Source organism: Ovis aries, chromosome 4, assembly GCF_016772045.2.
Source record: "Ovis aries strain OAR_USU_Benz2616 breed Rambouillet chromosome 4, ARS-UI_Ramb_v3.0, whole genome shotgun sequence".
Taxonomy (NCBI): Eukaryota; Metazoa; Chordata; class Mammalia; order Artiodactyla; family Bovidae; genus Ovis; species Ovis aries.
Genome location: NC_056057.1, coordinates 48,540,306 through 48,563,012, shown reverse-complemented (window position 1 = coordinate 48,563,012; position 22,707 = coordinate 48,540,306). Strand labels below are relative to the sequence as shown.

At 44.4% G+C, this 22,707-nt stretch overlaps 2 protein-coding genes and 1 long non-coding RNA gene across 8 annotated transcripts in view; 2 read left to right on the top strand and 1 right to left on the bottom strand.

Moving 5' to 3' along the window:
* Nucleotides 1-3,334, top strand: part of LOC121819397 (uncharacterized) — a 41,230-nt gene extending 37,896 nt beyond the window's left edge. For all 3 annotated transcript variants that reach the window (XR_006059622.1, XR_009600405.1, XR_009600404.1), the window contains one exon: nucleotides 3,172-3,334. This is a non-coding gene — a long non-coding RNA (uncharacterized LOC121819397). The remainder of the gene's footprint in view (nucleotides 1-3,171) is intronic.
* CDHR3 (cadherin related family member 3) overlaps nucleotides 1-21,111 on the bottom strand; it is a 70,743-nt gene extending 49,632 nt beyond the window's left edge. For all 4 annotated transcript variants that reach the window (XR_009600401.1, XR_009600402.1, XR_009600403.1 and 1 more), the window contains exons 1-2: nucleotides 20,965-21,111; nucleotides 2,876-3,078 (exon numbers count right to left, since the gene is read on the bottom strand). Coding sequence is in view for 1 of the 4 variants with exons in the window: in XM_060414677.1 (XP_060270660.1) it covers nucleotides 2,876-3,078; nucleotides 20,965-21,010 (249 nt within the window). In the remaining 3 variants the exon portion in view is untranslated. The remainder of the gene's footprint in view (nucleotides 1-2,875; nucleotides 3,079-20,964) is intronic.
* LOC105609617 (GTP-binding nuclear protein Ran-like) lies at nucleotides 17,189-18,209 on the top strand. The gene has a single exon (XM_027968586.3). The coding sequence runs from the start codon at nucleotides 17,204-17,206 to the stop codon at nucleotides 17,801-17,803; it is 600 nt and encodes a 199-aa protein (XP_027824387.1). The 5' UTR covers nucleotides 17,189-17,203; the 3' UTR covers nucleotides 17,804-18,209.
* Nucleotides 21,112-22,707: the final 1,596 nt, after the last annotated feature.

Below are 22,707 nucleotides of genomic sequence, written 5' to 3'. Positions count from 1 at the left end.
GAATTCACAGAAATGTTTAGGGGAATTCCTGACATATGTTAAGTGTTCCATAAATGTGAGTTATTGTCATCTTCATCATTAATCTTCCTCATACCCCTCCCATGCCTCCATCATTATTCCTCCTCACACCAGAGTCTCAGCAGCTGTGTCCCAAAGCAGGGTGGCCTGGCCTCTGGCATGACTGGAGGTCACCCTTAGGAAGTCCTACATGACTGAGTCCCAAGGCCAAGAGTGACAGACCTCTGGGCTGGAGACCTCAGAACCTCATGGCTAGGTGACCCTGCAGAGTGTCCAGGAGGAGTCAGGTTCTGCCACGGAGATGGCATCGTCATGTTCTGTAGGAACAGCCCTTGTGAGCAGTTTGGGTTGGAGAATAGGATCTTGCTGGAGGGGATGGTTGATGATATTGGGTAGTTTCTGGGGAGAAGCAGCCAGTCGTTAAGGACGTGTGAACCTGCGGCCCATCCTAGTACTGACACAAGGTCCTGGGCAGCTGCAGACCGTGGTGCCAGGAGGGCACCAGGATTGGGACCAAATGCTGACCATCTGAGCCCAGATCAGTGGAATGGCTGAAAAATTCTCCATTTGTAGAGGTCAGGAACAGGATGGAATTCCTCCTCGACTGACAGCCGTGTTTGAATAACTTGTGATGTGGGGAGGGGAGATATGAGAGTGAAAGATCTGGATACTTATCCAAACAGTAATAGCTGTGCGTGGCAATTGGAGGGGACAGAGCCTGAGACTGGTAGTAGGAAGACCTGAGTCAAGTTCTTGTTTTATCCTTTCTGGCTCTGTGATATCGGACAGATCAGTTAACCTTGCTGTCTCATTGCGATCTTATTTATAAAATAGGGATTTACAACTTTAATAGTGATCATATCAGTGTTAGTAGTAACAATTAAGAGATCAGGATGTGAATGTGCTTTGAAACCTCTGCCAATCTGAAATAGTTTGGTCATCCTCATCATTAAAGGCGATAGACTGCAAGAGGCTGAGAATGAGGGCTCTCAAGTGGAAATAACCCAAACATCTGTCAACTGATGAACAAATAGACAAAATGTGGTATATCCATATAGTGGAGTATCATTCAGTCATTTAAAGGGAATGAAGTACTGATCCATGCTACAACATGTGTGACCTTTGAAACTTTATGCTTAAGTGAAAGAAGCCAGTCATTAAAAAAAATACAATATGATTCAATTCATATGAAGGGACCAGAATGGGCAAATCCATTAAGACAGAAAGTAGGTTAGTGGTTACCAGGGCCTGGGGGGATAGGAGACAGGGGAGTGACTACTAATGGATTTGGGGTTTCATTTTTGGGGGATGAAAATGTTCTAAAACTGGATTGTGGTGATGGTCTATGAATAGACTAAAAACCACTGAACTGTATACTTTCAATGGGTGAAGTACATGCTATGTGTATTATATCTCAATAGAGCGGTTTAAAAAAAATAGAGCTCTAAAGCCAGACTGCCTTCCAGTGTCAGCACAGCAATAGCTGTGCAACACAGGGCAAGTTATTTCACCTCTGCTAAATTTTTCCTCATTTCCCCTGTCTGTACAAAGGGGACAATCACACAAATAAAATCACTGGGTTATTGTGGATATTACAAAAGAACACATGTCAAGTCCTTTCGGCAGTGTCCAGCGTATACTATGTGCTCTGTAAGTGTAAACAACAGGCAAGGCTTAGAGGCACAGATGAGTAGCAGCTGTTAAAGATGAACCAGATGTCAAGGGAGCAGGTCTGCAGGCAGGGAAGTCACAGAAGCGGCAGCTGGGCCCCAGGAATGTGCACTGGATGCTGAGGTGGAGGTTGCCTGAATGTGTGCTCCTTGCAGGCCAGAGGGCCCACCCCTGGGGTGCGGAGAATACAAGATGCTGGGCTCTGGCCCCCAAGTCCATGGGCTCCACGGCTGTGTTCTGAGGCCCAGATATGCACCCTTTCTGAAAGTTCCCTTAGTGACTCTAATCATCAGCTGGGTTTAAGAACACCTCATATGTTTCTCAGAGAGGCAACCAAGCTCAGACCAAGCAAGCCCACTGGGTACCCCTAGAACCCAGAACAGTGGCAGGTGGGAGCTGGGGCAGGGCTGAGGATGACTGGAGGAGGTTCCTGTGCCCACTGAGGAATGAGGTAGATATGGGAGAGAATGCACTTCAACAGGGTCCAGACACCTACACCCTAAAGACATCCTTAGAAGACCTTTGAGGTTGTCAGTAGAAAACATGCAATCAGCAGGTTCATCCTGCCTAAGGAGAAGTGACAACTTTGGGAAAGACCAGATGACAAACTAGAAAACCGAGCCGCAGCGGCATAGCTCTTGAATGTGATTGACTGGATCTGAATTGTCCAAGAGGAAACATTCATGCAGTATGGCTAGACATCCAGACTTATATTTTTATTAAGGGTGTGTTCTTCCATATGAAATATCTTCTCATAAATTTCCTACTGAAAAATCACAGAATCATAGAAAAGAAGAATCACCGGGTACTAGTTCATCAGGGTCTGGTTTCTAAGGAGATCATTACACAAACTATTCCACCCGAAGAATTCGGCTACCACTGGCATTCCTAACACCTGTTATCATATGAGGGTGGTTGGCAATAAGAAATGAGCCTTTTATTTGTAACACATTGAACATACTGTTCATTTGGACTGGATTAAATGGAGGGGGAAAAGGTTCAAAAGCTACAGGGGCAGCTAGCACAGAAGGCTCTAGAATGCCCCAAACAGAATGTCCAGATCTTACAAGAGGGAAGATTAAAGCAGGAAAAGAGGAAGAAATGACCACTGATCCAGAATTCCACCCATACCATCTTCAGGGCCCCTCTTTGTGAGCAGCTCCCTTGGGAATAAGACAGTGCTTACCTCGAAGTCGGTGTCTGACAGCCAGTTCACCCTGAAGGCCTGAGTGAGGGGACTGGAGTTGATTATCAGAGGGAACCCTGGGACCACAGGTGACAGCGATGCTGATAATTTCACAGAAAACGTGTGCACTGAAGTCTCAGGTGGAGAATTCTCTGCCACTTTGCTCATAGCGGGTAAGTGGATTAGGTGTAGTGCCTGTCCACCTGCAGATGTAAAAAGGATGCAAAACGACATTAGCACAAAGCCTTGTGCTGAAAACAAGACTTAACAGCTTGGTTTGTGGCTTCAACTCGTAGCTCAGGGTGAAGCTGGAACCCGGTCACTCTCCAAGAATGAAGACTCTTGCCAAGAGCTGGAAATGGGAATGTGAGATCTTCTCGGAGCCAAGAAAACAACCACCACTATACAACCACGAAATCTGCTTCTGTCATTCTGGAAATAAAGCTTCTGTTTTCCCGATTACCTCTCTGCTTCCTTTTGTGTTTCTCCCAGCTTTTGTGGAGAGCCAGGGAGAAGGAAACATGATATCTTAGAATATAGACACCCCCTTGAAGGACCCACTCTGGCCACAGCATCCTCTGTCTTACAAAGGCCAGGGAACCTTCAAGAGTTTATTTTCCTTCTCTGTGTCAGTGTTAGATACAGAGAACATTGAGAATGGAGTGTGCATGACTGGAGGACTCCAAAATCACACCAGCTCTCCCCATATCCCTAAGTATAATCTCATGGACAATGACTTGTTATCATTAGATGCTGAGGGCATCATGTAGAGCCTTGACCGGTACATTGTGCTCAATAGAGTAACTCCTGTTTCAAAGAGAAGGATGTGAGAGACTCAGGGCAAGCCTGTGAATTACTTTGGTTTGCACTACAGACAGGGAATTTTATGATGTCAGAGAAAATGTGTTATTTTTTGCTACCAGGAAAGCTTTGGGATGGTCTAAGTTCTCTTTGACACTCTAGAGGATTCTGCCAGCACAGAGGAGAGGAGTGGGTTGTGATCTTTATGCTTCTATAACAACACTACTATAGGGGCTGAATAGTGCCCCCTCCCCCAATTCATGTCTACCCAGAACCTCAGAATGTACCTTATCTGCAAATAGAGTCTTTGTAGATGGAATTATCTACATCTAGTTAATTACCTATCTAATTATTATCTAATTATCTGGTTAAGAGGAGGTCTTGCTGGATTAGGGTGAGCCCCAAATCTAGTAACCAGTGTCCTTATAAGAACAGGACAGGACACAAAGACACACACAAAAGGAAGAAGCATTGTTAGGACTAGAGGTAGAAACCATAGCACCAGGGCCCAGGGACCCCACAGAGACTGAGACAGAACTGTGTTTGAGTGTCTCCTGTGGAGGTACGGGTCAGCAGTGGCCTGCCTCAGGGGCAGGGGCTCTGGGCGCAGCAGACTTGGGTTGGCATAAGCCTTCTTGGAGGAGGTCACCATTAACCCCACCACAGACCTGCCAGAACTTAGCAGGACTGGGCAATAGACTCTTGGAGGGCACATCAGAACCTTGTGCACCAGGACCCAGGAGAAAGGAGCAGTGACCCCACAGGAGACTGACCCAGGCTTGCCTGTGGGTGTCCAGAAGTCTCCAGTGGAGGCGTGGGTCGGCGGTGGCCTGCTGCAGGGCTGGGGCACTGAGTGCAGCAGTGCACGCATGGGACCTTTTGAAGGAGGTCGCCATTATCTTCATTTCCTCCACCATAGTTCTGCCCCCGGGTAAACAGCAGGGAGGGAACACAGCTCCACCCATCAACAGAAAATTGGATTAAAGATTTAGTGAGCTGGAAGACCATTCAGGTATGACCTAAATCAAATCCCTCATGATTATACAGTGGAAGTGAGAAATAGATTTAAGGGCCTAGATCTGATAGAGTGCCTGATGAACTATGGAATGAGGTTTGTAACATTGTACAGGAGACAGGGATCAAGACCATCCCCATGGAAAAGAAATGCAAAAAAGCAAAATGGCTGTCTGGGGAGGCCTTACAAATAGCTGTGAAAAGAAGAGAAGCCAAAAGTAAAGGAGAAAAGGAAAGATATAAGCATCTGAATGCAGAGTTCCAGAGAATAGCAAGAAGAGATAAGAAAGCCTTCTTCAGTGATCAATGCAAAGAAATAGAGGAAAAGAACAGAATGGGAAAGACTAGAGATCTCTTTAAGAAAATTAGAGATACCAAGGGAACATTTCATGCAAAGATAGGCTCGATAAAGGACAGAAATGGTCTGGACCTAACAGAGGCAGGAGATATTAAGAAGAGGTGGCAAGAATACACAGAAGAACTGTACAAAAAAGATCTTCATGACCCAGATAATCATGATGGTGTGATCACTCATCTAGAGCCAGATATCCTGAAATGTGAAGTCAAATGGGCCTTGGAAAGAATTGCTACAAACAAAGCTAGTGGAGGTGATGGAATTCCAGTGGAGCTATTTCAAATCCTGAAAGATGATGCTCTGAAAGTGCTGCACTCAATATGCCAGCAAATTTGGAAAGCTCAGCAGTGACCACAGGACTGGAAAAGGTCAGTTTTCATTCCAATCCCAAAGAAAGGCAATGCCAAGGAATGCTCAAACTACTGCACAATTGCACTCATCTCACATGCTAGTAAAGTAATGCTCAAAATTCTCCAAGCCAGGCTTCAGCAACACATGAACCATGAACTTGAGATGTTCAAGCTGGTTTTAGAAAAGGCAGAAGAACCAGAGATCAAATTGCCAACATCCATTGGCTCATGGAAAAAGCAAGAGAGTTCCAGAAAAACATCGATTTCTGCTTTATTGACTATGCCAAAGCCTTTGACTGTGTGGATCACAATAAACTGTGGAAAATTCTGAAAGAGATGGGAATACCAGACCACCTGACCTGCCTTTTGAGAAACCTGTATGCAGGTCAGGAAGCAGCACTTAGAACTGGACATGGAACAACAGACTGGTTCCAAATAGAAAAAGGAGTATGTCAAGGCTGTATATTGTCACCCTGCTTATTTAACTTCTATGCAGAGTACATCATGAGAAACGCTGGACTGGAAGAAGCACAAGCTGGAATCAAGATTGCTGGGAGAAATATCAATAACCTCAGATATGCAGATGACACCACCCTTATGGCAGAAAGTGAAGAGGAGCTAAAAGCCTCTTGATGAAAGTGAAAGAGGAGAGTGAAAAAGTTGGCCTAAAGCTCAACATTCAGAAAATGAAGATCATGGCATCCGGTCCCATCACTTCATGGGAAATAGATGGGAAACAGTGGAAACAGTGTCAGACTTTATTTTTGGGTGCTCCAAAATTGCTGCAGATGGTGACTGCAGCCATGAAATTAAAAGACGCTTACTCCTTGGAAGAAAAGTTATGACCAACCTAGATAGCATATTCAAAAGCAGAGACATTACTTTGCCGACTAAGGTCCGTCTAGTCAAGGCTATGTTTTTTCCAGTGGTCATGTATGGATGTGAGAGTTGGACTGTGAAGAAGGCTGAGCACTGAAGAATTGATGCTTTTGAACTGTGGTGTTGGAGAAGACTCTTGAGAGTCCCTTGGACTGCAAGGAGATCCAACCAGTCCATTCTGAAGGAGATCAGCCCTGGGATTTCTTTGGAAGGAATGATGCTAAAGCTGAAACTCCAGTACTTTGGCCGCCTCATGCGAAGAGTTGACTCATTGGAAAAGACTGATGCTGGGAGGGATTGGGGGCAGGAGAAGGGGACAATAGAGGATGAGATGGCTGGATGGCATCACTGACTCTATGGGCGCAAGTCTGAGTGAACTCTGGGAGTTGGTGATGGACAGGGAGGCCTGGAGTGCTGTGATTCATGGGGTGCAATGAGTCGGACATGACTGAGCAACTGAACTGAACTGAACTGAGCATGGCCCCGCCCATCAGAATGAGACTCAGTTTCACCCTCAGTCAGTCTCTCCCATCAGGAAGCTTCCATAAGCCTCTTGTCCTTCTCCATCAGAGGGCAGACAGACTGAAAACCACAATCACGGAAAACTACCCAATCTAATTGCATGGACCACAGCCTTGTCTAACTCAAGGACACTATGAGCCATGCCCTGTGGGGCCACCCAGGATGGATGTTCATGGCAGAGAGTTCTGACAAAACATGGTCCACTGGAGAAGGGAATGGCAAGCCACTTTAGTCTTCTTGCCTTGAGAACAGTATGAAAAGGCAAAAGATAGGACACTGAAAGATGAACTCCCATCTGGGTCAATAGTGCCCAATATGCTACTGAAGATCAATGGAGAAATAACTCCAGAAAGAATGAAGAGACAGAGCCAAAGCAAAAACAACATCCAGTTTTGGATGTGACGAGTGATGGAAGCAAGATCCGATGCTGTAAAGAGCAATACTGCATAGGAACCTGGAACGTTAGGTCCATGAATCAAGGCCCATTGGAAGTGGTCAAACAAGAGATGGCAAGAGTGAACGTCAACGTTTTAGGAATCAGTGAACTAAGATGGACCGGAATGGGTGAATTTAACTCAGATGACCATTATATCTACCACTGTGGGCAAGAATCCCTTAGAAGAAATGGAGTAGCCATCCTAGTCAACAAAAGAGTCCAAAATGCAGTACTTGGATGCAATCTCAAAAATGACAAAATGATCTCTGTTTGTTTCCAAGGCAAACCATTCAATATCACGGTAATCCAAGTCTCTGCCCTGGCCAGTAACACTAAAGAAGCTGAAGTTGAATGGTTCTATGAAGACCTACAAGACCTTCTAGAACTAGCACCCCCAAAAGATGTCCTCTTCATTATAGGGGACTAGGATGCAAAAGTAGGAAATCAAGAAACACCTGGAGTAACAGGCAAATTTGGCTTTGGAATATGGAATGAAGCAGGGCAAAGGCTAATAAAGTTTTGCCAAGAGAACACACTAATCATAGCAGACACTGTCTTCCAACAACACAAGAGAAGACTCTACACATGGACATCACCAGATAGTCAATACCAAAATCAGATTGATTAATTCTTTGCAGCCAAAGATGGAGAAGCTCTATACAGTGAGCAAAAACAAGACTGTGATCTGACTGTGGCTCAGATCATGAACTCCTTATTGCCAAATTCAGACTTAAACTGAAGAAAGTAAGGGAAACCACTAGACCACTCAGGTATGATATAAATCAAATCCCTTATGATTATACAGTACAAGTGAGAAATAGATTCAAGGGACTAGATCTGATAGAGTGCCTGATGAACTATGGACGGAGGTTTATGACATTGTACAGGAGACAGGGATCAAGACCATCCCCAAGAAAAAGAAATGAAAAAAAGCAAAATGGCTGTCTGAGGAGGCCTTACAAACAGCTGTGAAAAGAAGAGAAGCCAAAAGCAAAGGAGAAAAGGAAAGATATACCTATTTGAATGCAAAGTTCCAAAGAATAGCAAGGAGAGATAAGAAAACCTTTCTCAGTGATCAATGCAAAGAAATAGAGGAAAACAAGAGAATGGGAAAGACTAGAGATCTCTTCAAGGAAATTAGAGATACCAAGGGAATATTTCATGCAAAGATGGGCTCGATAAAGGGCAGAAATGGTATGGACCTAACAGAGGCAGGAGATATTAAGAAGAGGTGGCAAGAATACACGGAAGAACTGTACAAAAAAGATCTTCATGACCCAGATAATCATGATGGTGTGATCATTCACCTAGAGTCAGAATGTGAGGTCAAGTGGGCCTTAGGAAGCATCACAACAAACAAAGCTAGTGGAGGTGATGGAATTCCAGTGGAGCTATTTCAAATCCTGAAAGATGATGCTCTGAAAGTGCTGCACTCAATATGCCAGTAAATTTGGAAAACTCAGCAGTGACCACAGGACTGGAAAAGGTCAGTTTTCATTCCAATCCTAAAGAAAGGCAATGCCAAGGAATGCTCAACTACTGCACAATTGCACTCATCTCACATGCTAGTAAAGTAATACTCAAAATTCTCCAAGCCAGGCTTCAGCAACACATGAACCATGAACTTCCAGATGTTCAAGCTTGTTTTAGAAAAGGCAGAAGAACCAGAGATCAAATTGCCAACATCCATTGGCTCATGGAAAAAGCAAGAGAGTTCCAGAAAAACATCGATTTCTGCTTTATTGACTATGCCAAAGCCTTTGACTGTGTGGATCACAACAAACTGTGGAAAATACTGAAAGAGATGGGAATACAGACCACCTGACCTGCCTTTTGAGAAATCTGTATGCAGGTCAGGAAACAACAGTTAGGATTGGACATGAAACAATAGACTGGTTCCAAATCGGGAAAGAAGTACATCAAGGCTGTATATTGTCACCCTGCTTATTTAACTCACATGCAGAGTACATCATGAGAAACGCTGGACTGGAAGAAGCACAAGCTGGAATCAAGATTGCCTGGAGAAATATCAATAACCTCAGATATGCAGATGACACTACCCTTACAGCAGAAAGTGAAGAAGAACTAAAAGTGTCTTGATGAAAGTGAAAGAGGAGAATGAAAAAGTTGGCTCAAAGCCCAACATTCAGAAAACGAAGATCATGGCATCTGGTCCCATCACTTCATGGCAAATAGATGGGGAAACAGTGACTGACTTTATTTTCTGGGGCGCCAAGATCACTGCAGATGGTGACTGCAGCCATGAAATTACTCCTTGGAAGAAAAGTTATGACCAACCTAGACAGCCTATTAAAAAGCAGAGACATTACTTTGCCAGCGAAGATCCATCTAGTCAAGGCTATGGTTTTTCTAGTAGTCATGTATGTGAGAGTTGGACTATAAAGAAAGCTGAGTGCCGAAGAATTGATGCTTTTGAACTGTGGTGTTGGAGAAAACTCTTGAGAGTCTTTTGGACAGCATGGAGATCCAACCAGTCCATCCTAGAGGAAATCAGTCCTGAATATTCATTGGAAGGACTGATGCTGAAGCTGAAACTCCAGTACTTTGGGCACCTGATGTGAAGAGCTGACTCATTTGAAAAGACCCTGATGCTGAGAAAGATTGAAGGCAGGAGGAGAAGGGGACAACAGAGGATGAGATGGTTGGATGGCATCACAGACTCAATGGACATGAGTTTGAGTGAACTCCAGGAGTTTGGGATAGATGGGGAGGCCTGGCGTGCTGCAGTGCATAGGGTCACAATGCAGTGCATAGGACGTGACTGAGCGACTGAACTGAACTGAACTGAGAAACCATAGTGACGCAGCTACAAACCAGGGTATGGCAAACAGCCCCCAGAAGTCAGGATGCAGGTGTGGAGAAGCGTGTCTCTCAGAGGCTCTAGAGGGAACCAGCCCTGTTGATACCTTGATTTCAGATTTCTGCGTTCCTGAATGGTGAGAGAATAAATTCCTGCAGAATTAAGCTATTCAGTTTGTGGTAATTTGTTATAGCAGCCCTAGGAAACTGATACAGTTGCCACTTATTCAGTGTTCCAAATAAACGCATTCTGTAAAATGCTTTCCCTCATTTATTCCTCAAGACGATCCTTTTGGATAAACATTCGTGTCATTATTTTACAGATGAGGAAACTGAGCTGAAGCACACACAGTGAATAATAAGTAACAAAGTCAAAATTTACACCAAGGTCATGTTCTCAGCCAGCTTCCAACCGTGGCCACCATTAACCATTGGGGACAAAGTCCCTAGAATGGGAGGTGGTAGAGGCGGGACAGATCTACAAGGTGGAAAGATCTGAAAGGTGCAGAATTTCTAGAAACAAACAAGCCATGGGAAAACACTGGCTTTTATAAGAGAATGCTTTTACTTCAAATTTGAGGGAGGGGAGGCAGAGGAGCATGTGGAAATGCAGGAAAAATTGAAATATAAACACATGCATTGATACAAGCATTCCTAAATCTAAAATCATCTGATTTCATTTAGAGACTAAAATGCATTATGCATAAGGTAGTTTTTGCTGGCAGAATTATCTGGTTTTATGGACAAGGACTGTGCAAGGACTCAGAAATATCAAAACAGCTGAGGTTTAGGGTGATGTGAATGCAAATGGATTTTTTAATCTATTAAAATTAACTTTAATATTATAGCATTCATGTGATTAAAAAAAAAAAAAACAACCCAGCAGCAATATAGTATGTCTAGAGTATTTAGAGGCAAAAATTTCCCCAAAATAGTTTTTAAAAATGAGCAAAATAATCAATTGCTGTGGTGGGTTGGGTTTTGTGTGTATAATCCCCTCAGGCCCTCTTTTCCCACCATTGGAGTCTCCAGCACACTGCCCTGCCCAGCCAAGTTGTTCACAGGAGTGTTCCCTTCTGGCTCAGCAGGGCAAGATAGTCACGAGCAAACTGCCAGTCTTTCCACAGACTGGCAATGGTTAATGGTGGCCACGGTTGGAAGCTGGCTGAGAACGTGACCTTGGTGTAAATTTTGACTTTGTTACTTATTTGTTTCCAAGGACCACAACTGATCTTGCTGTAGTGACTTGTGCCTCTCTGACCAACAAGGAAAGAGGCTTCTATGTATGTTTAAGTAAAGATGTAACTCATTAGATTTTTCTCATGAACAGCCCAGGTTAGGGCTTCCCTGGTGGCTCAGTGGTAAAGAATCATTTTGCCAGTGCAGGAGACACAGGTGCGATCCCTGATCCAGGAAGATCCCACATGCCATGGGAGCAACTAAGCCTGTGCCCCACACCTACTGAGCCTGTGCTCTAGAGTCCAGGAACCACAGCTACTGAAGTCCATGTGCCCAAGAGCCTGTACTCTGCAACAAGAGAAGCCCCAGCAATGAGAAGACCGCACTCTGCAACTAGAGAATAGTGCCTGCTCGCTGCAACTAGATAAAAGCCTGCACAGCAACAAAAGCCCAGCACAGTCAAAAATAAATAAAATTTGGGAAAAAATTGGCATGCTTTCTCTGTAAAGAGCTTGATAATAAACATTTTAAAAAGAGAGAGAGAGAATAGCCCAGGGTAAGGTAGTGCACAGCCCAAAGGAACAGACTAAAACTAGTAACCACTCACCTTCACTGAGCACCTATGCACTGGGCATCGTGCTAGGTATGCCTGATTTCCTCTGCTCTAACTGTGGTCCCTGGAAGTAGGCGTCACTGCCACCACTTCACAACCCTGAGACTACACACCCAGTAAGTGGCCACGAGGGCCCTGGTTCATGCCTCTGGGTCTGTAGATAGCAGACTGTGTGTCTCTACTGTAGGCTTTTGATCCATGCTTGTCAGATGACCCTGCACATGAGACGAATTGTGGATATTCTATAACCTGGTAACATCATAGCAAGATGGTGCTAGGGCTGGTAAGAGATTGGACTTTCCACTCAGACATTAGATTTGGGTGATGTGACATGTGGGAGGCCTCTTAGGGGAACAGCATAAGGAACAGTGCTGGAGTATTAGCTTGGCACAGTCTCACCAATGAGAGGCTTGCTAAGCCCTACTCAGAGGTTCCCACAAGCTCAACCTCAACAGGGAGATTACCGCAGCCACCAACCTTGCTGTGGTAAACTGGAGAGATTGCTTACCAAATATCCCCAGCAGATAGCCTCTACTTTGCTTTGTGGGTAGTGTATCCCTTGATCTTATTGCATTAATCATAACTTCAATAAACTCTGAATTTGAGAGGCTAATTCTAGAGAAGAACCAGTCTTCCAAGCCAAGGCATCTGACTCCAAAGGCAGGGCTCCTTTTCATGGTTCCAGGCTGCCTCCTTACACTTACAGGGCTTGCCCTGGTCTCCCTTGAGTGGTCCCACTTCCTCATGGTGGTGAGGGAGGTCTTGGGGAGGGAAAAGCGGATCTATCCAGCGACCCTCAGGCACTTTGTGTTGGAAACTGTCTGGATAAAGCCAGACTGTGTCTGTGAATATTTCTGTGGATATTCTTGCTAGATCTGTTCTGCTCTTCATCTGGTGGTCTTTCCTCCCAGGAAAAGGTTATGTGTGCCAGGGTTGTGTAGCTGAATTCTAAAACTTTGAGGCAGACACTCCAGGGACATTGATAAGGCAAGTGGCCAAGCTGGGATCTCCCAAGTCTTAGTCCAACAACCAATTCCTCCAGTTTCTTTGCTCTTAAAAGCAGTGGTAACAGTATTAATAGTAATAACTAGTGGCAAGGGTCCACACTGTAAAAATAGAGCAATTAATATGGTATGGAATTCACCAAATATTCAATTTGTTCATTCTACAAATAAGTTTAAGGGACGTGTCCAAAGGCACTCTGCTAATTAGGCCTTCCCCGGCAGAGGAAAGGCCGGGAACCAGCGGCCATCTCTCCCTAAGACATGATGCACTTTCCTTCCAAACTTTCTCTGATGGTCTGAGTGCTGGAGATCAGGAAAGAGGCTTTAATAGAATTTGACTTACACATGCATCTTAATTAAGAAGCAAATTAGAATTGCTTGATGGGTACACTTTGAAAGAGAAAAGGCACACAAAATGATTGTCAGTCACTGAGTCCACTGAAACATCTAGCCTATGGCTGAGAGCTTCGATGGATGGTGGGTTTGCTTGTTTCCAAATAAGCGAAATCACTGCCTTGCCAGAAAGGGTCCAAGGAGGCCCCCTCCCTGGAGCCCGTGTTGGGATAATGAAGGCCTCTGTAGCCTCCGTTCCAGGGGAGGAAGCTGGCCACCTGGGTCCCTGACACCAAAGGTGATGAGGTGGCTCAGGAAGTGTGGGGACATTCCTTCTTCTCCCTCAGGGGATGTACTGCTGTCTGACTTACTACTCTGTTTTCAGTACACAGGGCAGTACTCATCTGAGGCTGTCGCTCAATACATGCCTTTTCCTTCTGGTAACTAATCAAAATCGTAGCAAAAGAATCCAGAGGAATGTTGTGAAAGGGGCAAGAGAGTTGGAGTCAGAGCCAATCTGAGTTTTGCTGCTACTTGACTGTGTGGCCTTGGGCTGGTCCCTCAAGTTCTTTGGGCCTTATGTCCACTCTGTCTCTCAGGGATGTGGGGCTACACTGAAGTGGCCATTAAACATTTCCAGTTGTTCAGTTGTTCAAGGAGATGCACAGGACCCAAATGAGAATGCTTCCACATCCGCAGTTGATTACAGAAAATGGAGACGGTAGAGCAGTTACATTAAAGTAAGGATGTGCATCCCAGCTGAATGCTGCCTCGTAGCAAGAGGACAGGAGAGGCCCAGAGCCAGCAGGCTCCTGCTATCTTCTTTCCCTAAGGCCATAGTAAGTGCACTTTCTCAGACCAGAAACCACCAACTGTCACTGATACCTTGGAAATAGTGAATCCAAATTAGAGTCTCTGCTGGAACTGTTTGTATTGACTATTTCGCTGGTCCTGTAGGCACCATCCTGTTACATAACTAGCCCCAACAGCAGAGCCCTCTGACGGGCTCATCAAGACCAGGGGCAAATCGTTAATCTCACCCTCATCAATGAACATTGCTTTTAGGCTGGGGCAGACCATCCACAACCTCTAGGGACCCATGGTTACAATGCAGTGCTATTAGTCAGCAGGCTCCTTGCCTTGAACAAGAGTTAGCTGTGTGCAGGAACTTTAGCAAAGCCACTTAGACTAATTCCAGTCCTACTAGAATTCACTCTCATGGGTACCATATCAGAAAATACATATGTTCAGTATACTATAAAACATTATAGGATGTTGTTGTTTTAGCATATGCAACATCTTCCTGTGTCTTTCATTTTCACAATGTTATTCCTTCCTGGATGGGATGCTCACCCACCCACTTTAGGGGGCTGATTCACGCCCCCCAAAGGCTAATGGAAGGTAGGACACAGAAGAAAAGGTGGTGAGACTTCTAATGATTCTGTAAATGATACTAGGTCATCATTAGCAAGAGAGGGAGGTGTTTGTCTTGGAGCATCACTCTGGTTCAGGCCTGAGAAGGGCGGGTTTCTTGCCAGCATCTAACTCTGTGGAGATGGAAAAGCAGACAGATTCCAGTAACTTGAGTGCTTCAGCAGGAGTGAGGGAAAGACAACCAGGTTCCCTTGGAAAAGGAAGAGGAAAATGGTGCTGAGAGGAGGGATGGCCTTTGCTTTTCTGAGGTTGTCTTAACAGGAAAGAGACATGGTAGAAAAGAGGAAACTTTTTCTAACATTCTTTGGATCCCATATATAGGATTAATCACCCACAGAAAGACTTTCTGGAAATGGGCTACATCTTCCTGCCTTTTCAAATGATGAGAGCATTAAGAAGGATGTACACCTGGTCCTCAAGGAGTATAAGGCACTGAGCCTTGGGCCTCTTTTGATTTCCTAACTCACCTAGCTGGGGGCCAGGCCCAGATGGTAGACTTGTGGATCACCCTAGAGAGATCAAGATGACCTCACATGTGGTGCTCAGTGGACAAAACTCAGGTCAATGAGCCTGATACCTTTTTTGAGTTCGTGTGGATCTTCTAACTACCAAGGAGAGCCTTCTCTCATTAAACACCCTGGCATTTTTCATTTCCGTGAGACGCAGACAAAAGCTAGTTCCCTGGAGACTTTCTCAAAGTGGAGACAGCCTCAGTGTGCAGTGGATTTAAACACACTGAGGGGCCTTTGCTAAGTCCTCCATCTCCCAGGAGTGACACATGCTTTTTGGTACTAATGGAGCCAGAGATTGTTTCACCCCAACTCTTTCTTGTGCGACAGCTGAGAGTCTTGTGGAGTTTATGTTCTTTAAGGGCCTTGCTTTCTAAGTTGTTACTGGAAAGGGACACTTTAGCATCCCGAAGAGAAAATATTTTCTTTCCCTCATCTTGATAGGAGGTGAAAAAGACAGACGCCAATCTCAATGCCAATATTAAGCAGGCAGAGGATCTGAATTTCTGCATTTAGGGGATATCAGTAAATGCGGAAGGAAAAAAACAGGCCCCCAAAGGGATAATGATCAACAACAACAAAAATTTATTAGATACCCTGTATGTCTTGGTACTCAGAGACCACAGAGGAATAAGGAATATGAAACCTGTTATTGTAGGGCTGGCATTCAAGTTGAGGATTCCAGGACAGACACATAATGGATGAATTATAACTCCTGCTACTTTTCATTGAGCACTTATTCTGTGTTCAGTTCAGTCGCTCAGTCGTGTCCGACTTTTTGAGACCCCATGAACCACAGCACGCCAGGCATCCCTGTCCATCACCAACTGCTGGAGTCTACCCAAACCCATGTCCATTGAGTCGGTGATGCCATCCAACCATCTTATCCTCTGTCGTCCCCTTCTCCTTCTTTCAATCTTTCCCAGCATCAGGGTCTTTTCAAAATGAGTCAGCTCTTTGCAGCAAGTGGCCAGAGTATTGGAATTTCAGCTTCAACATCAGTCTTTCCAATGAACACCCAGGACTGATCTCCTTTTGGATGGGCTGGTTGGATCTCCTTGCAGTCCAAGGGACTCTCAAGAGTCTTCTCCAACACCACAGTTCAAAAACATCAATTCTTCCGTGCTCAGCTTTCTTTATGGTCCAACTCTCACCCTTGACACCCATTCCATGTGCAGGCAAGAGGAACTCCAGGGTACAACAGAAAGAGCACCCACTAAAAGCTAAGGCACTCTGGGAAGGCTCTGTGGAGGAGGTGGGACTTGCCTGGACCTGGAGGATACACACCAGTTAGACCAAATGAGAGGAACAGAATACTGGAAAATGTTATTTTGTCTGTGATTACTTTGGTGATGCCTGTTTCCAATCTGCTAAAGGCAGGTACTATGACTGCTCCCCTTCCCCAATCCTCTGTGACCCTGGTGTTTTTGAGATCAAGGGTAAGGAGCAGGTTTTCAGACTCACCTAAGAAAGTAAGAGAGGAGCAGTCTGCATCACAGCAGACCTTCCAAAAAATTGTATTTGACCTGTGGCAGCAAAAGTGCAGTACAGTGTGTGGTCTTTTGGAGGGAGAGGGCTTAGAATGTGGTTTTTATTTTAAAATCTCAAGTATTAAAATAATAATAATAAAATAAAATCTCAAGTATTTCTTGCAGATTTTTGTGATATGTTTCTTTCACACATCTGATGAGAAGATTCCAAATGATTATGTTTCAGTATGAGATCTGGGTTTTTCTAACCTCACGCTTCCCCTAATGACAATAAATGTCATCTCTTAACTCAAATGATTATGGTCCTAAAAGCCTATATTTATGGGAAAATCTCCAATGTTTAATTCAAGTAAGAGTCTGAGCAGCTCAAGGCCCAACTTCACACTCACAGTTCCTCCTGCCCTCTAAAAGTTCAAGGTTAAAGAGAGCTCAATATTATTGGGAGAGCTGTGATTTATTTATCTATGAACAGATCAAAGGGGAAAAATCAAATAGTCTTATTTATAGATCTTGAGAAAAAATTTGATTTAAAAATCCATTTTGGGCTCAGTCAGACGGGCACAGAGATGCTTCTGGAAGTAACATCGCGATGGCTGCCCAAGGAGAACCCCAAGTTCAGTTCAATTTTGTATTGGTTGGTGATGGTGGTACTAGAAAAACTACATTCATGAAACGTCATCTGACTGGTGAATTTGAGAAGAAGTATGTAGCTACCTTGAATGTTGAGGTCCATCCTCTTGTGTTCCATACCAACAGAGGACTGATTAAGTTCAATGTATGGTATACAGCTGGTCAGGAGAAATTTGGTGGACTGAGAGATGGCTATTATATAGAAGCTCAGTGTGCCATTATGTTTGATGTAACAGCAAGAGTTACTTACAAGAATGTGCCTAACTGGCATAGAGATCTGATACAAGTGTGTGAGAACATCCTGATTGTGTTGTGGGGCAACAAAGTGGATATTAAGGACAGAAAGGTTAAGGCAAAGTCAACTGTCTTCCACCAAAAGAAGAATCTTCAGTACTGTGACATTTCTGCCAAAAGTAGCTACAACTTTGAAAAGCCCTTCCTCTGGCTTGCTAGAAAACTGATTGGAGACCCTAACCTGGAGTTTGTTGCCATGCCTGCTCTTGCCGCACCAGAGGTGGTCATGGACCCAGCCTTGGCAGCACAGTATGAGCCGATTTAGAGGTTGCTCAGACAGCTTCTCTCCCGGAAGGAGATGATGACCTGTGAGAAAGTGAAGCTGGGGCCCAGCGTCGGAAGTCTAGTTTTATAGGCAACTGTCCTGTGACATCAGTGGTGCAGCATGTTTGCCACTTTATTACATAGCTAAGCAGAACACGTGCTTAATCTTTGGATGCTGAAGGAGATGGATGGGCTTTGGAGTGAATGTGGCAGTTTAAAAAAAAATACCTTCATTTTTTGGACCCGTGTATTTAGGTGGTTTGGAACACAGTTGTTTCCTCCCTGAGTTTCAAATATAAGACTGCTCTAGTCACATGACAGTATTGAGAGGTGGAAGCTTGTTTGTTACTGTCATTCCCATTCCTTTTCATTTAAAATCAGAATAAAGTTGTATTTCAAATATCTAAGCAAGTGAATTCATCTTTTGTTTAAAGGAACATTTTAAAACCACTAACAGGGACAGTTGTGCCATGTTACTACTTGAATTGCCTTTGCTATTACCACTTAATTTGAAATCAATTAGGTTAAATGCTCCTAATTTTCTGTATACTTGAATCATTTCACACAAATGTAATGACAAGTCAACAGTATTGTATTTGATAAGTTGTTCAGTTCAGTTCAGTTCAGTCGCTCAGTCATGTCCAACTCTGCGACCCCATGAATCGCAGCACGCCAGGCCTCCCTGTCCATCACCAACTCCCGGAGTTCACTCAGACTCGCGCCCATCGAGTCAGAGATGCCATCCAGCCATCTCATCCTCTGCCGTCCCCTTCTTCTCCTGCCCCCAATCCCTCCCAGCATCAAAGTCTTTCCCAATGAGTCAACTCTTCCCATGAGGTGGCCAAAGTACTGGAGTTTCAGCTTTAGCATCATTCTTTCCAAAGAAATCCCAGGGCTGATCTCCTTCAGAATGGACTGGTTGGATCTCCTTGCAGTCCAAGGGACTCTCAAGTTGTTAAGAGGTGTAAATAATATCAATAGTTAGGCTAAAATAACATCTATCCCACCTGCCTTTGGGCTTAGGTAGTATCACCTGGAGATGAGTTTATGTGACCTGTCAAAGGTGGCATTTGCTTCAGATGTTTCAAACAGTTAAGAATTAACTTTGCATTTTATGGCAAAGTGACCATTTTCTAATGTAGAGCTTGTCAAAGTCCAATGAATTCATACAAATGGTTGCAGGAACTTGAGGAACTTCTCATTTGTTAAAAGTGAAAATAATTGTGCATTTACTTTTTTGTTTTTTGATGTTACATATTTAATGTAAGGTTGGTATTCTAGGAAGATGTTCCGTGTTTACCTGCTGTTAAGTACTCCCAAGCTTTAAAGGTTATCAAAGATGAAAGATTTCATTGTTTGATGGTTTTTCTCCCCCCCCCCAAAGAATTTTGGTGGGTGGTGTAAGAATACCACAGAATGCTGCAGCATAAACGTAGATCTTAGGTAAGCTTCTCAGTGATGTGAACCGAATGCCGAGCTTTCAGTAGATTAACCACTTATACTGTATGGTTTCCACATGTAAACATGAACTGGGTCTGTCTTGCCTAAGTCTGATCTCACTGGCACCATATTGTAGCAATTAGAAACCAAGACAAGCTATTTTGCTCTTGTAAGTACTATAGTTCAGTTTACCAAAGTTCTTTAAAGAGATGTCCAATTATCCTTAAATGATTACTTTCCTACCTAAAAGCAGGGAAGGATCCCTTTTAAGTATATGGAAAAATGGACTATAAAAGGGTAAAATTGGATATATTTTAATTTGTTAAAATATTGAATAAATATTAACAGATTCACTTACCCAAAAAAATCCATTTTGGGATTTCTTTGGGGGTCCAGTGGTTAATACTCTGAGCTTCCAATGCAGGGGTCATGGTTTTGATCCCTGATCATGGAACTAAGATCCTATATGCCAAGTAGCCAAATTTTAAAAAATAAAAGTCCATTTTTATTTATAAGCAAATAGCCTAAATAAGAGTAAAAGCTATCCCCTTAACATATAAAACATTTCTATTTCATACCAAAATTTAACATGATGCTTTATGGAGAACAAGACAAGAGTGTACACTCATCATTATTTATCAACAGTCTGAAGGTATAGGGCCAGTAGTTGAATAAGAGAAAGAAAAGAGATATAGGAAAACAAGCAAGGAAAAGTATAAACATTTATTATTTTCAAACCTGGAAAATCCATGAAAATCAATAGAAACATCATTACAGATAAGATAATTCATTAACAGAATTCCATACATTATATAAGAATCAATTAAAAGATAAAAGGCAAAAGAAGATTTCATTTACAAATGCTAAAAAATAAAAGAAAAACAACTAGAAATATAATCAAAATGTGCAAGACCCATATGAAGAGAATCTCAGAACACTCATGAGAAAATGAAGACATGAACATGTTTCTAGAACCCTGTTCTTGAATAGAAAGACTCAGTGTCGTACATAATCAGTAACATTTACTAAGCATTTGCTAGATAACAGACACTCCTCTAAGCGTTTTACTGTATAACTCATCAAAGATGTAAATTACCCCTAAATTAATCTGCAAATGTAATATGATTGAATTCTATACATTATGCATATACTACCTATTCAAAAATAAGATTTAATTTAAAAAGCTCAATTTCAATAATCCAAGCTGACAACACTGAAAAATCATCCAAGATTCTTGAAGCTCTTAAATAAGGAAGAGGGAGTGCCAGGAACACGAGGTGAATCTTTGCCTTCTATCAGAAATTTTCTTCTCTCAGGAGTAGGACACTAACCCCTCTGTACCTCAGTTTCTGCATAGGGTGACTTGGCAACCTCAGCTTGCCACTAGAAAGCTCCAGAGTAAGGCCAGAATCTGCACAAAGTCTAGCTGACATACACACAGAGCTCTGCCAGGAAAGTTCTTTCCCCAGCTTTAGGTCTTGAAAGGCCTATACAGGCCAAGAGGGGAAGTGAAACAGTCTGAATAAACATGGATTAGATGGGGCTTTGGGGATACCCTCTTTTCCGGATATCCCACCCCAGCCTCACAAGGCTCCCTGATGCTGACAGTCCCACACTTGAACAGAGTCCCCCAGAGGCAATTTCCTCCTTCGGGGACTTTATCACACAATGATATCTAGCAAACTGAGTGGGCCAAGTCAGGGGGTAAAACGGAGTTCCTACCTGACAGCACACCCAGGAGAAGCAGGAAGAGGACGACCTCCTGCATCTCTGATAGTTCACTTCTGTGTACCCTTCTAGCGCATCTTCCAGGACCTGAACCCCCGGGTTGTTACACCTGGGGTCTATTCTAGGTGCTGCTCACCTTCTGCTCCTGGCTTTGTTGCCACTCGGGAAATCAAACAGAGGCTTTGGTGTCACTAAGGGAGACTCCAAACACCACAGGACTGTTTGTGCTCTGATTAGCTGCTTCTCTGATGGCATGGTACCAAGAGGTCAGCCAACCAGCTGATGGGGTCAGCTCACAGCCCATCTTGAAAGTCCACATCCAAGGTGCGTCTGCACAGAGAGCCCCAGAAGAGAAGTCAAAAGAGCAACGAAAGAGCAGAGACACTGAGGTGATGTGAAAAGCTGAGCACAGCAGTGCCATCCCTGACAGGCTCAGTTGTCCTGTCACCAGGCACCTTGTCGTCCACAGAAACAGGTAGGAAGTAAAATTTTTCTGCTGTTCTGAATTGTTGAGTCAGACTCAGATTTGGAGACGAAAGCATTCATTCTAAAGAGAGGAGCCAAGAGCTGGGGCCAGACCCCTCCTCAAGGCAGACTCCATCCATGCCTCCCCCCAACTCCCCCTCCCACCCCGGCAGCCCTCAAAGACGTCTGTGGAGGAAGATTTTGGTGGAAGCGTGAATGCACAGGGAAGTGATGTGGCCCATCCCTGGGGCTGCATTGCCCTGCTCCATGATTCCATGCCCTGTACAGCCCTGTGTGAGGCTCCAAGCCCTGGTGAGTGAGACACAGCTGGAGTCCAGCATCCACTCAGGCAAGGAGCAGTGGTCGTGCAGAGGGAGGGTGGGAGTAGAGCAACCTATTCCTCAACGTGGTGCAGTAGGAAGACAGTGGATGCAGTGGAAGGAAGCAGGACTTGGACCCTCTCTTCTGTTCCTTTCACTCAAGAAATGCCTGCCGGGGAGGGGTGCCCACCCAGCCAGCCCAAGGTTGACGGCAAGAGATGGGTGGGGGCACCAGGGACATGAGCCACGGGAGACCCTCAGGAGCTCTGAAGACTACATGTGCCCCACTAGTGAACCAGCATCTGGATACACAGAAGTCAGCCCTGGCCAGTTAGTCTGTAAGAGGCCTGAAAACTGCCACAACAGACTGAGAGAGACAACACGGAAGGCCGGCTAAGGAGTCATGCTTGTCCCCTTTCCTCTCCCTCCTCCCCAGGCAAAGAAACCAGAACACACCCCACACCCAGGTGCCAATGCTGCAGCAGCGGGGAGGCTGAAAGCAAGATTTCAGTTGAGATTGAGACGGAAGCTGTGAAAGCTGTCAAGGACGATGACTAACTGAAAGTGAACAGGAAACAAGCTATTAAGGAACAAGAAAGGGAGATGCAACAGAGGCAGATGAAAAACAATGTCTGGAGGACACGGAGCCGTTTCTGTTTATAGGCCCCTGGACTGAGACTGCTGGAGAAACCAGTTGCAGCCGCTCCTAGGCACAAGGAAAGCAAGGCTCGGAGAGGATGTGTAACTTGCCCATTGTGTCCAAATCTCCTCCAAGCCCTTTCTAGCCTCCTCAGTGCCGCCTGCAGCCTCTGTTTCCAGTTTGGCTGCCGCCGCTGGGGCTTAGGGGCTCCCCTTGTGGCTCAGCTGGTAAAGAATCCATCTGCAATGTGGTTCGATCCCTGAGTTGGGAAGCTCCCCTGGAGAAGGGAAAGGCTATCCACCCCAGTATTCT

Coding starts and splice junctions, on each gene's coding strand:
- LOC105609617 (XM_027968586.3), top strand. CDS start 17,204: ATGGCTGCCCAAGGAGAACCCCAAGTTCAGTTCAATTTTGTATTGGTT.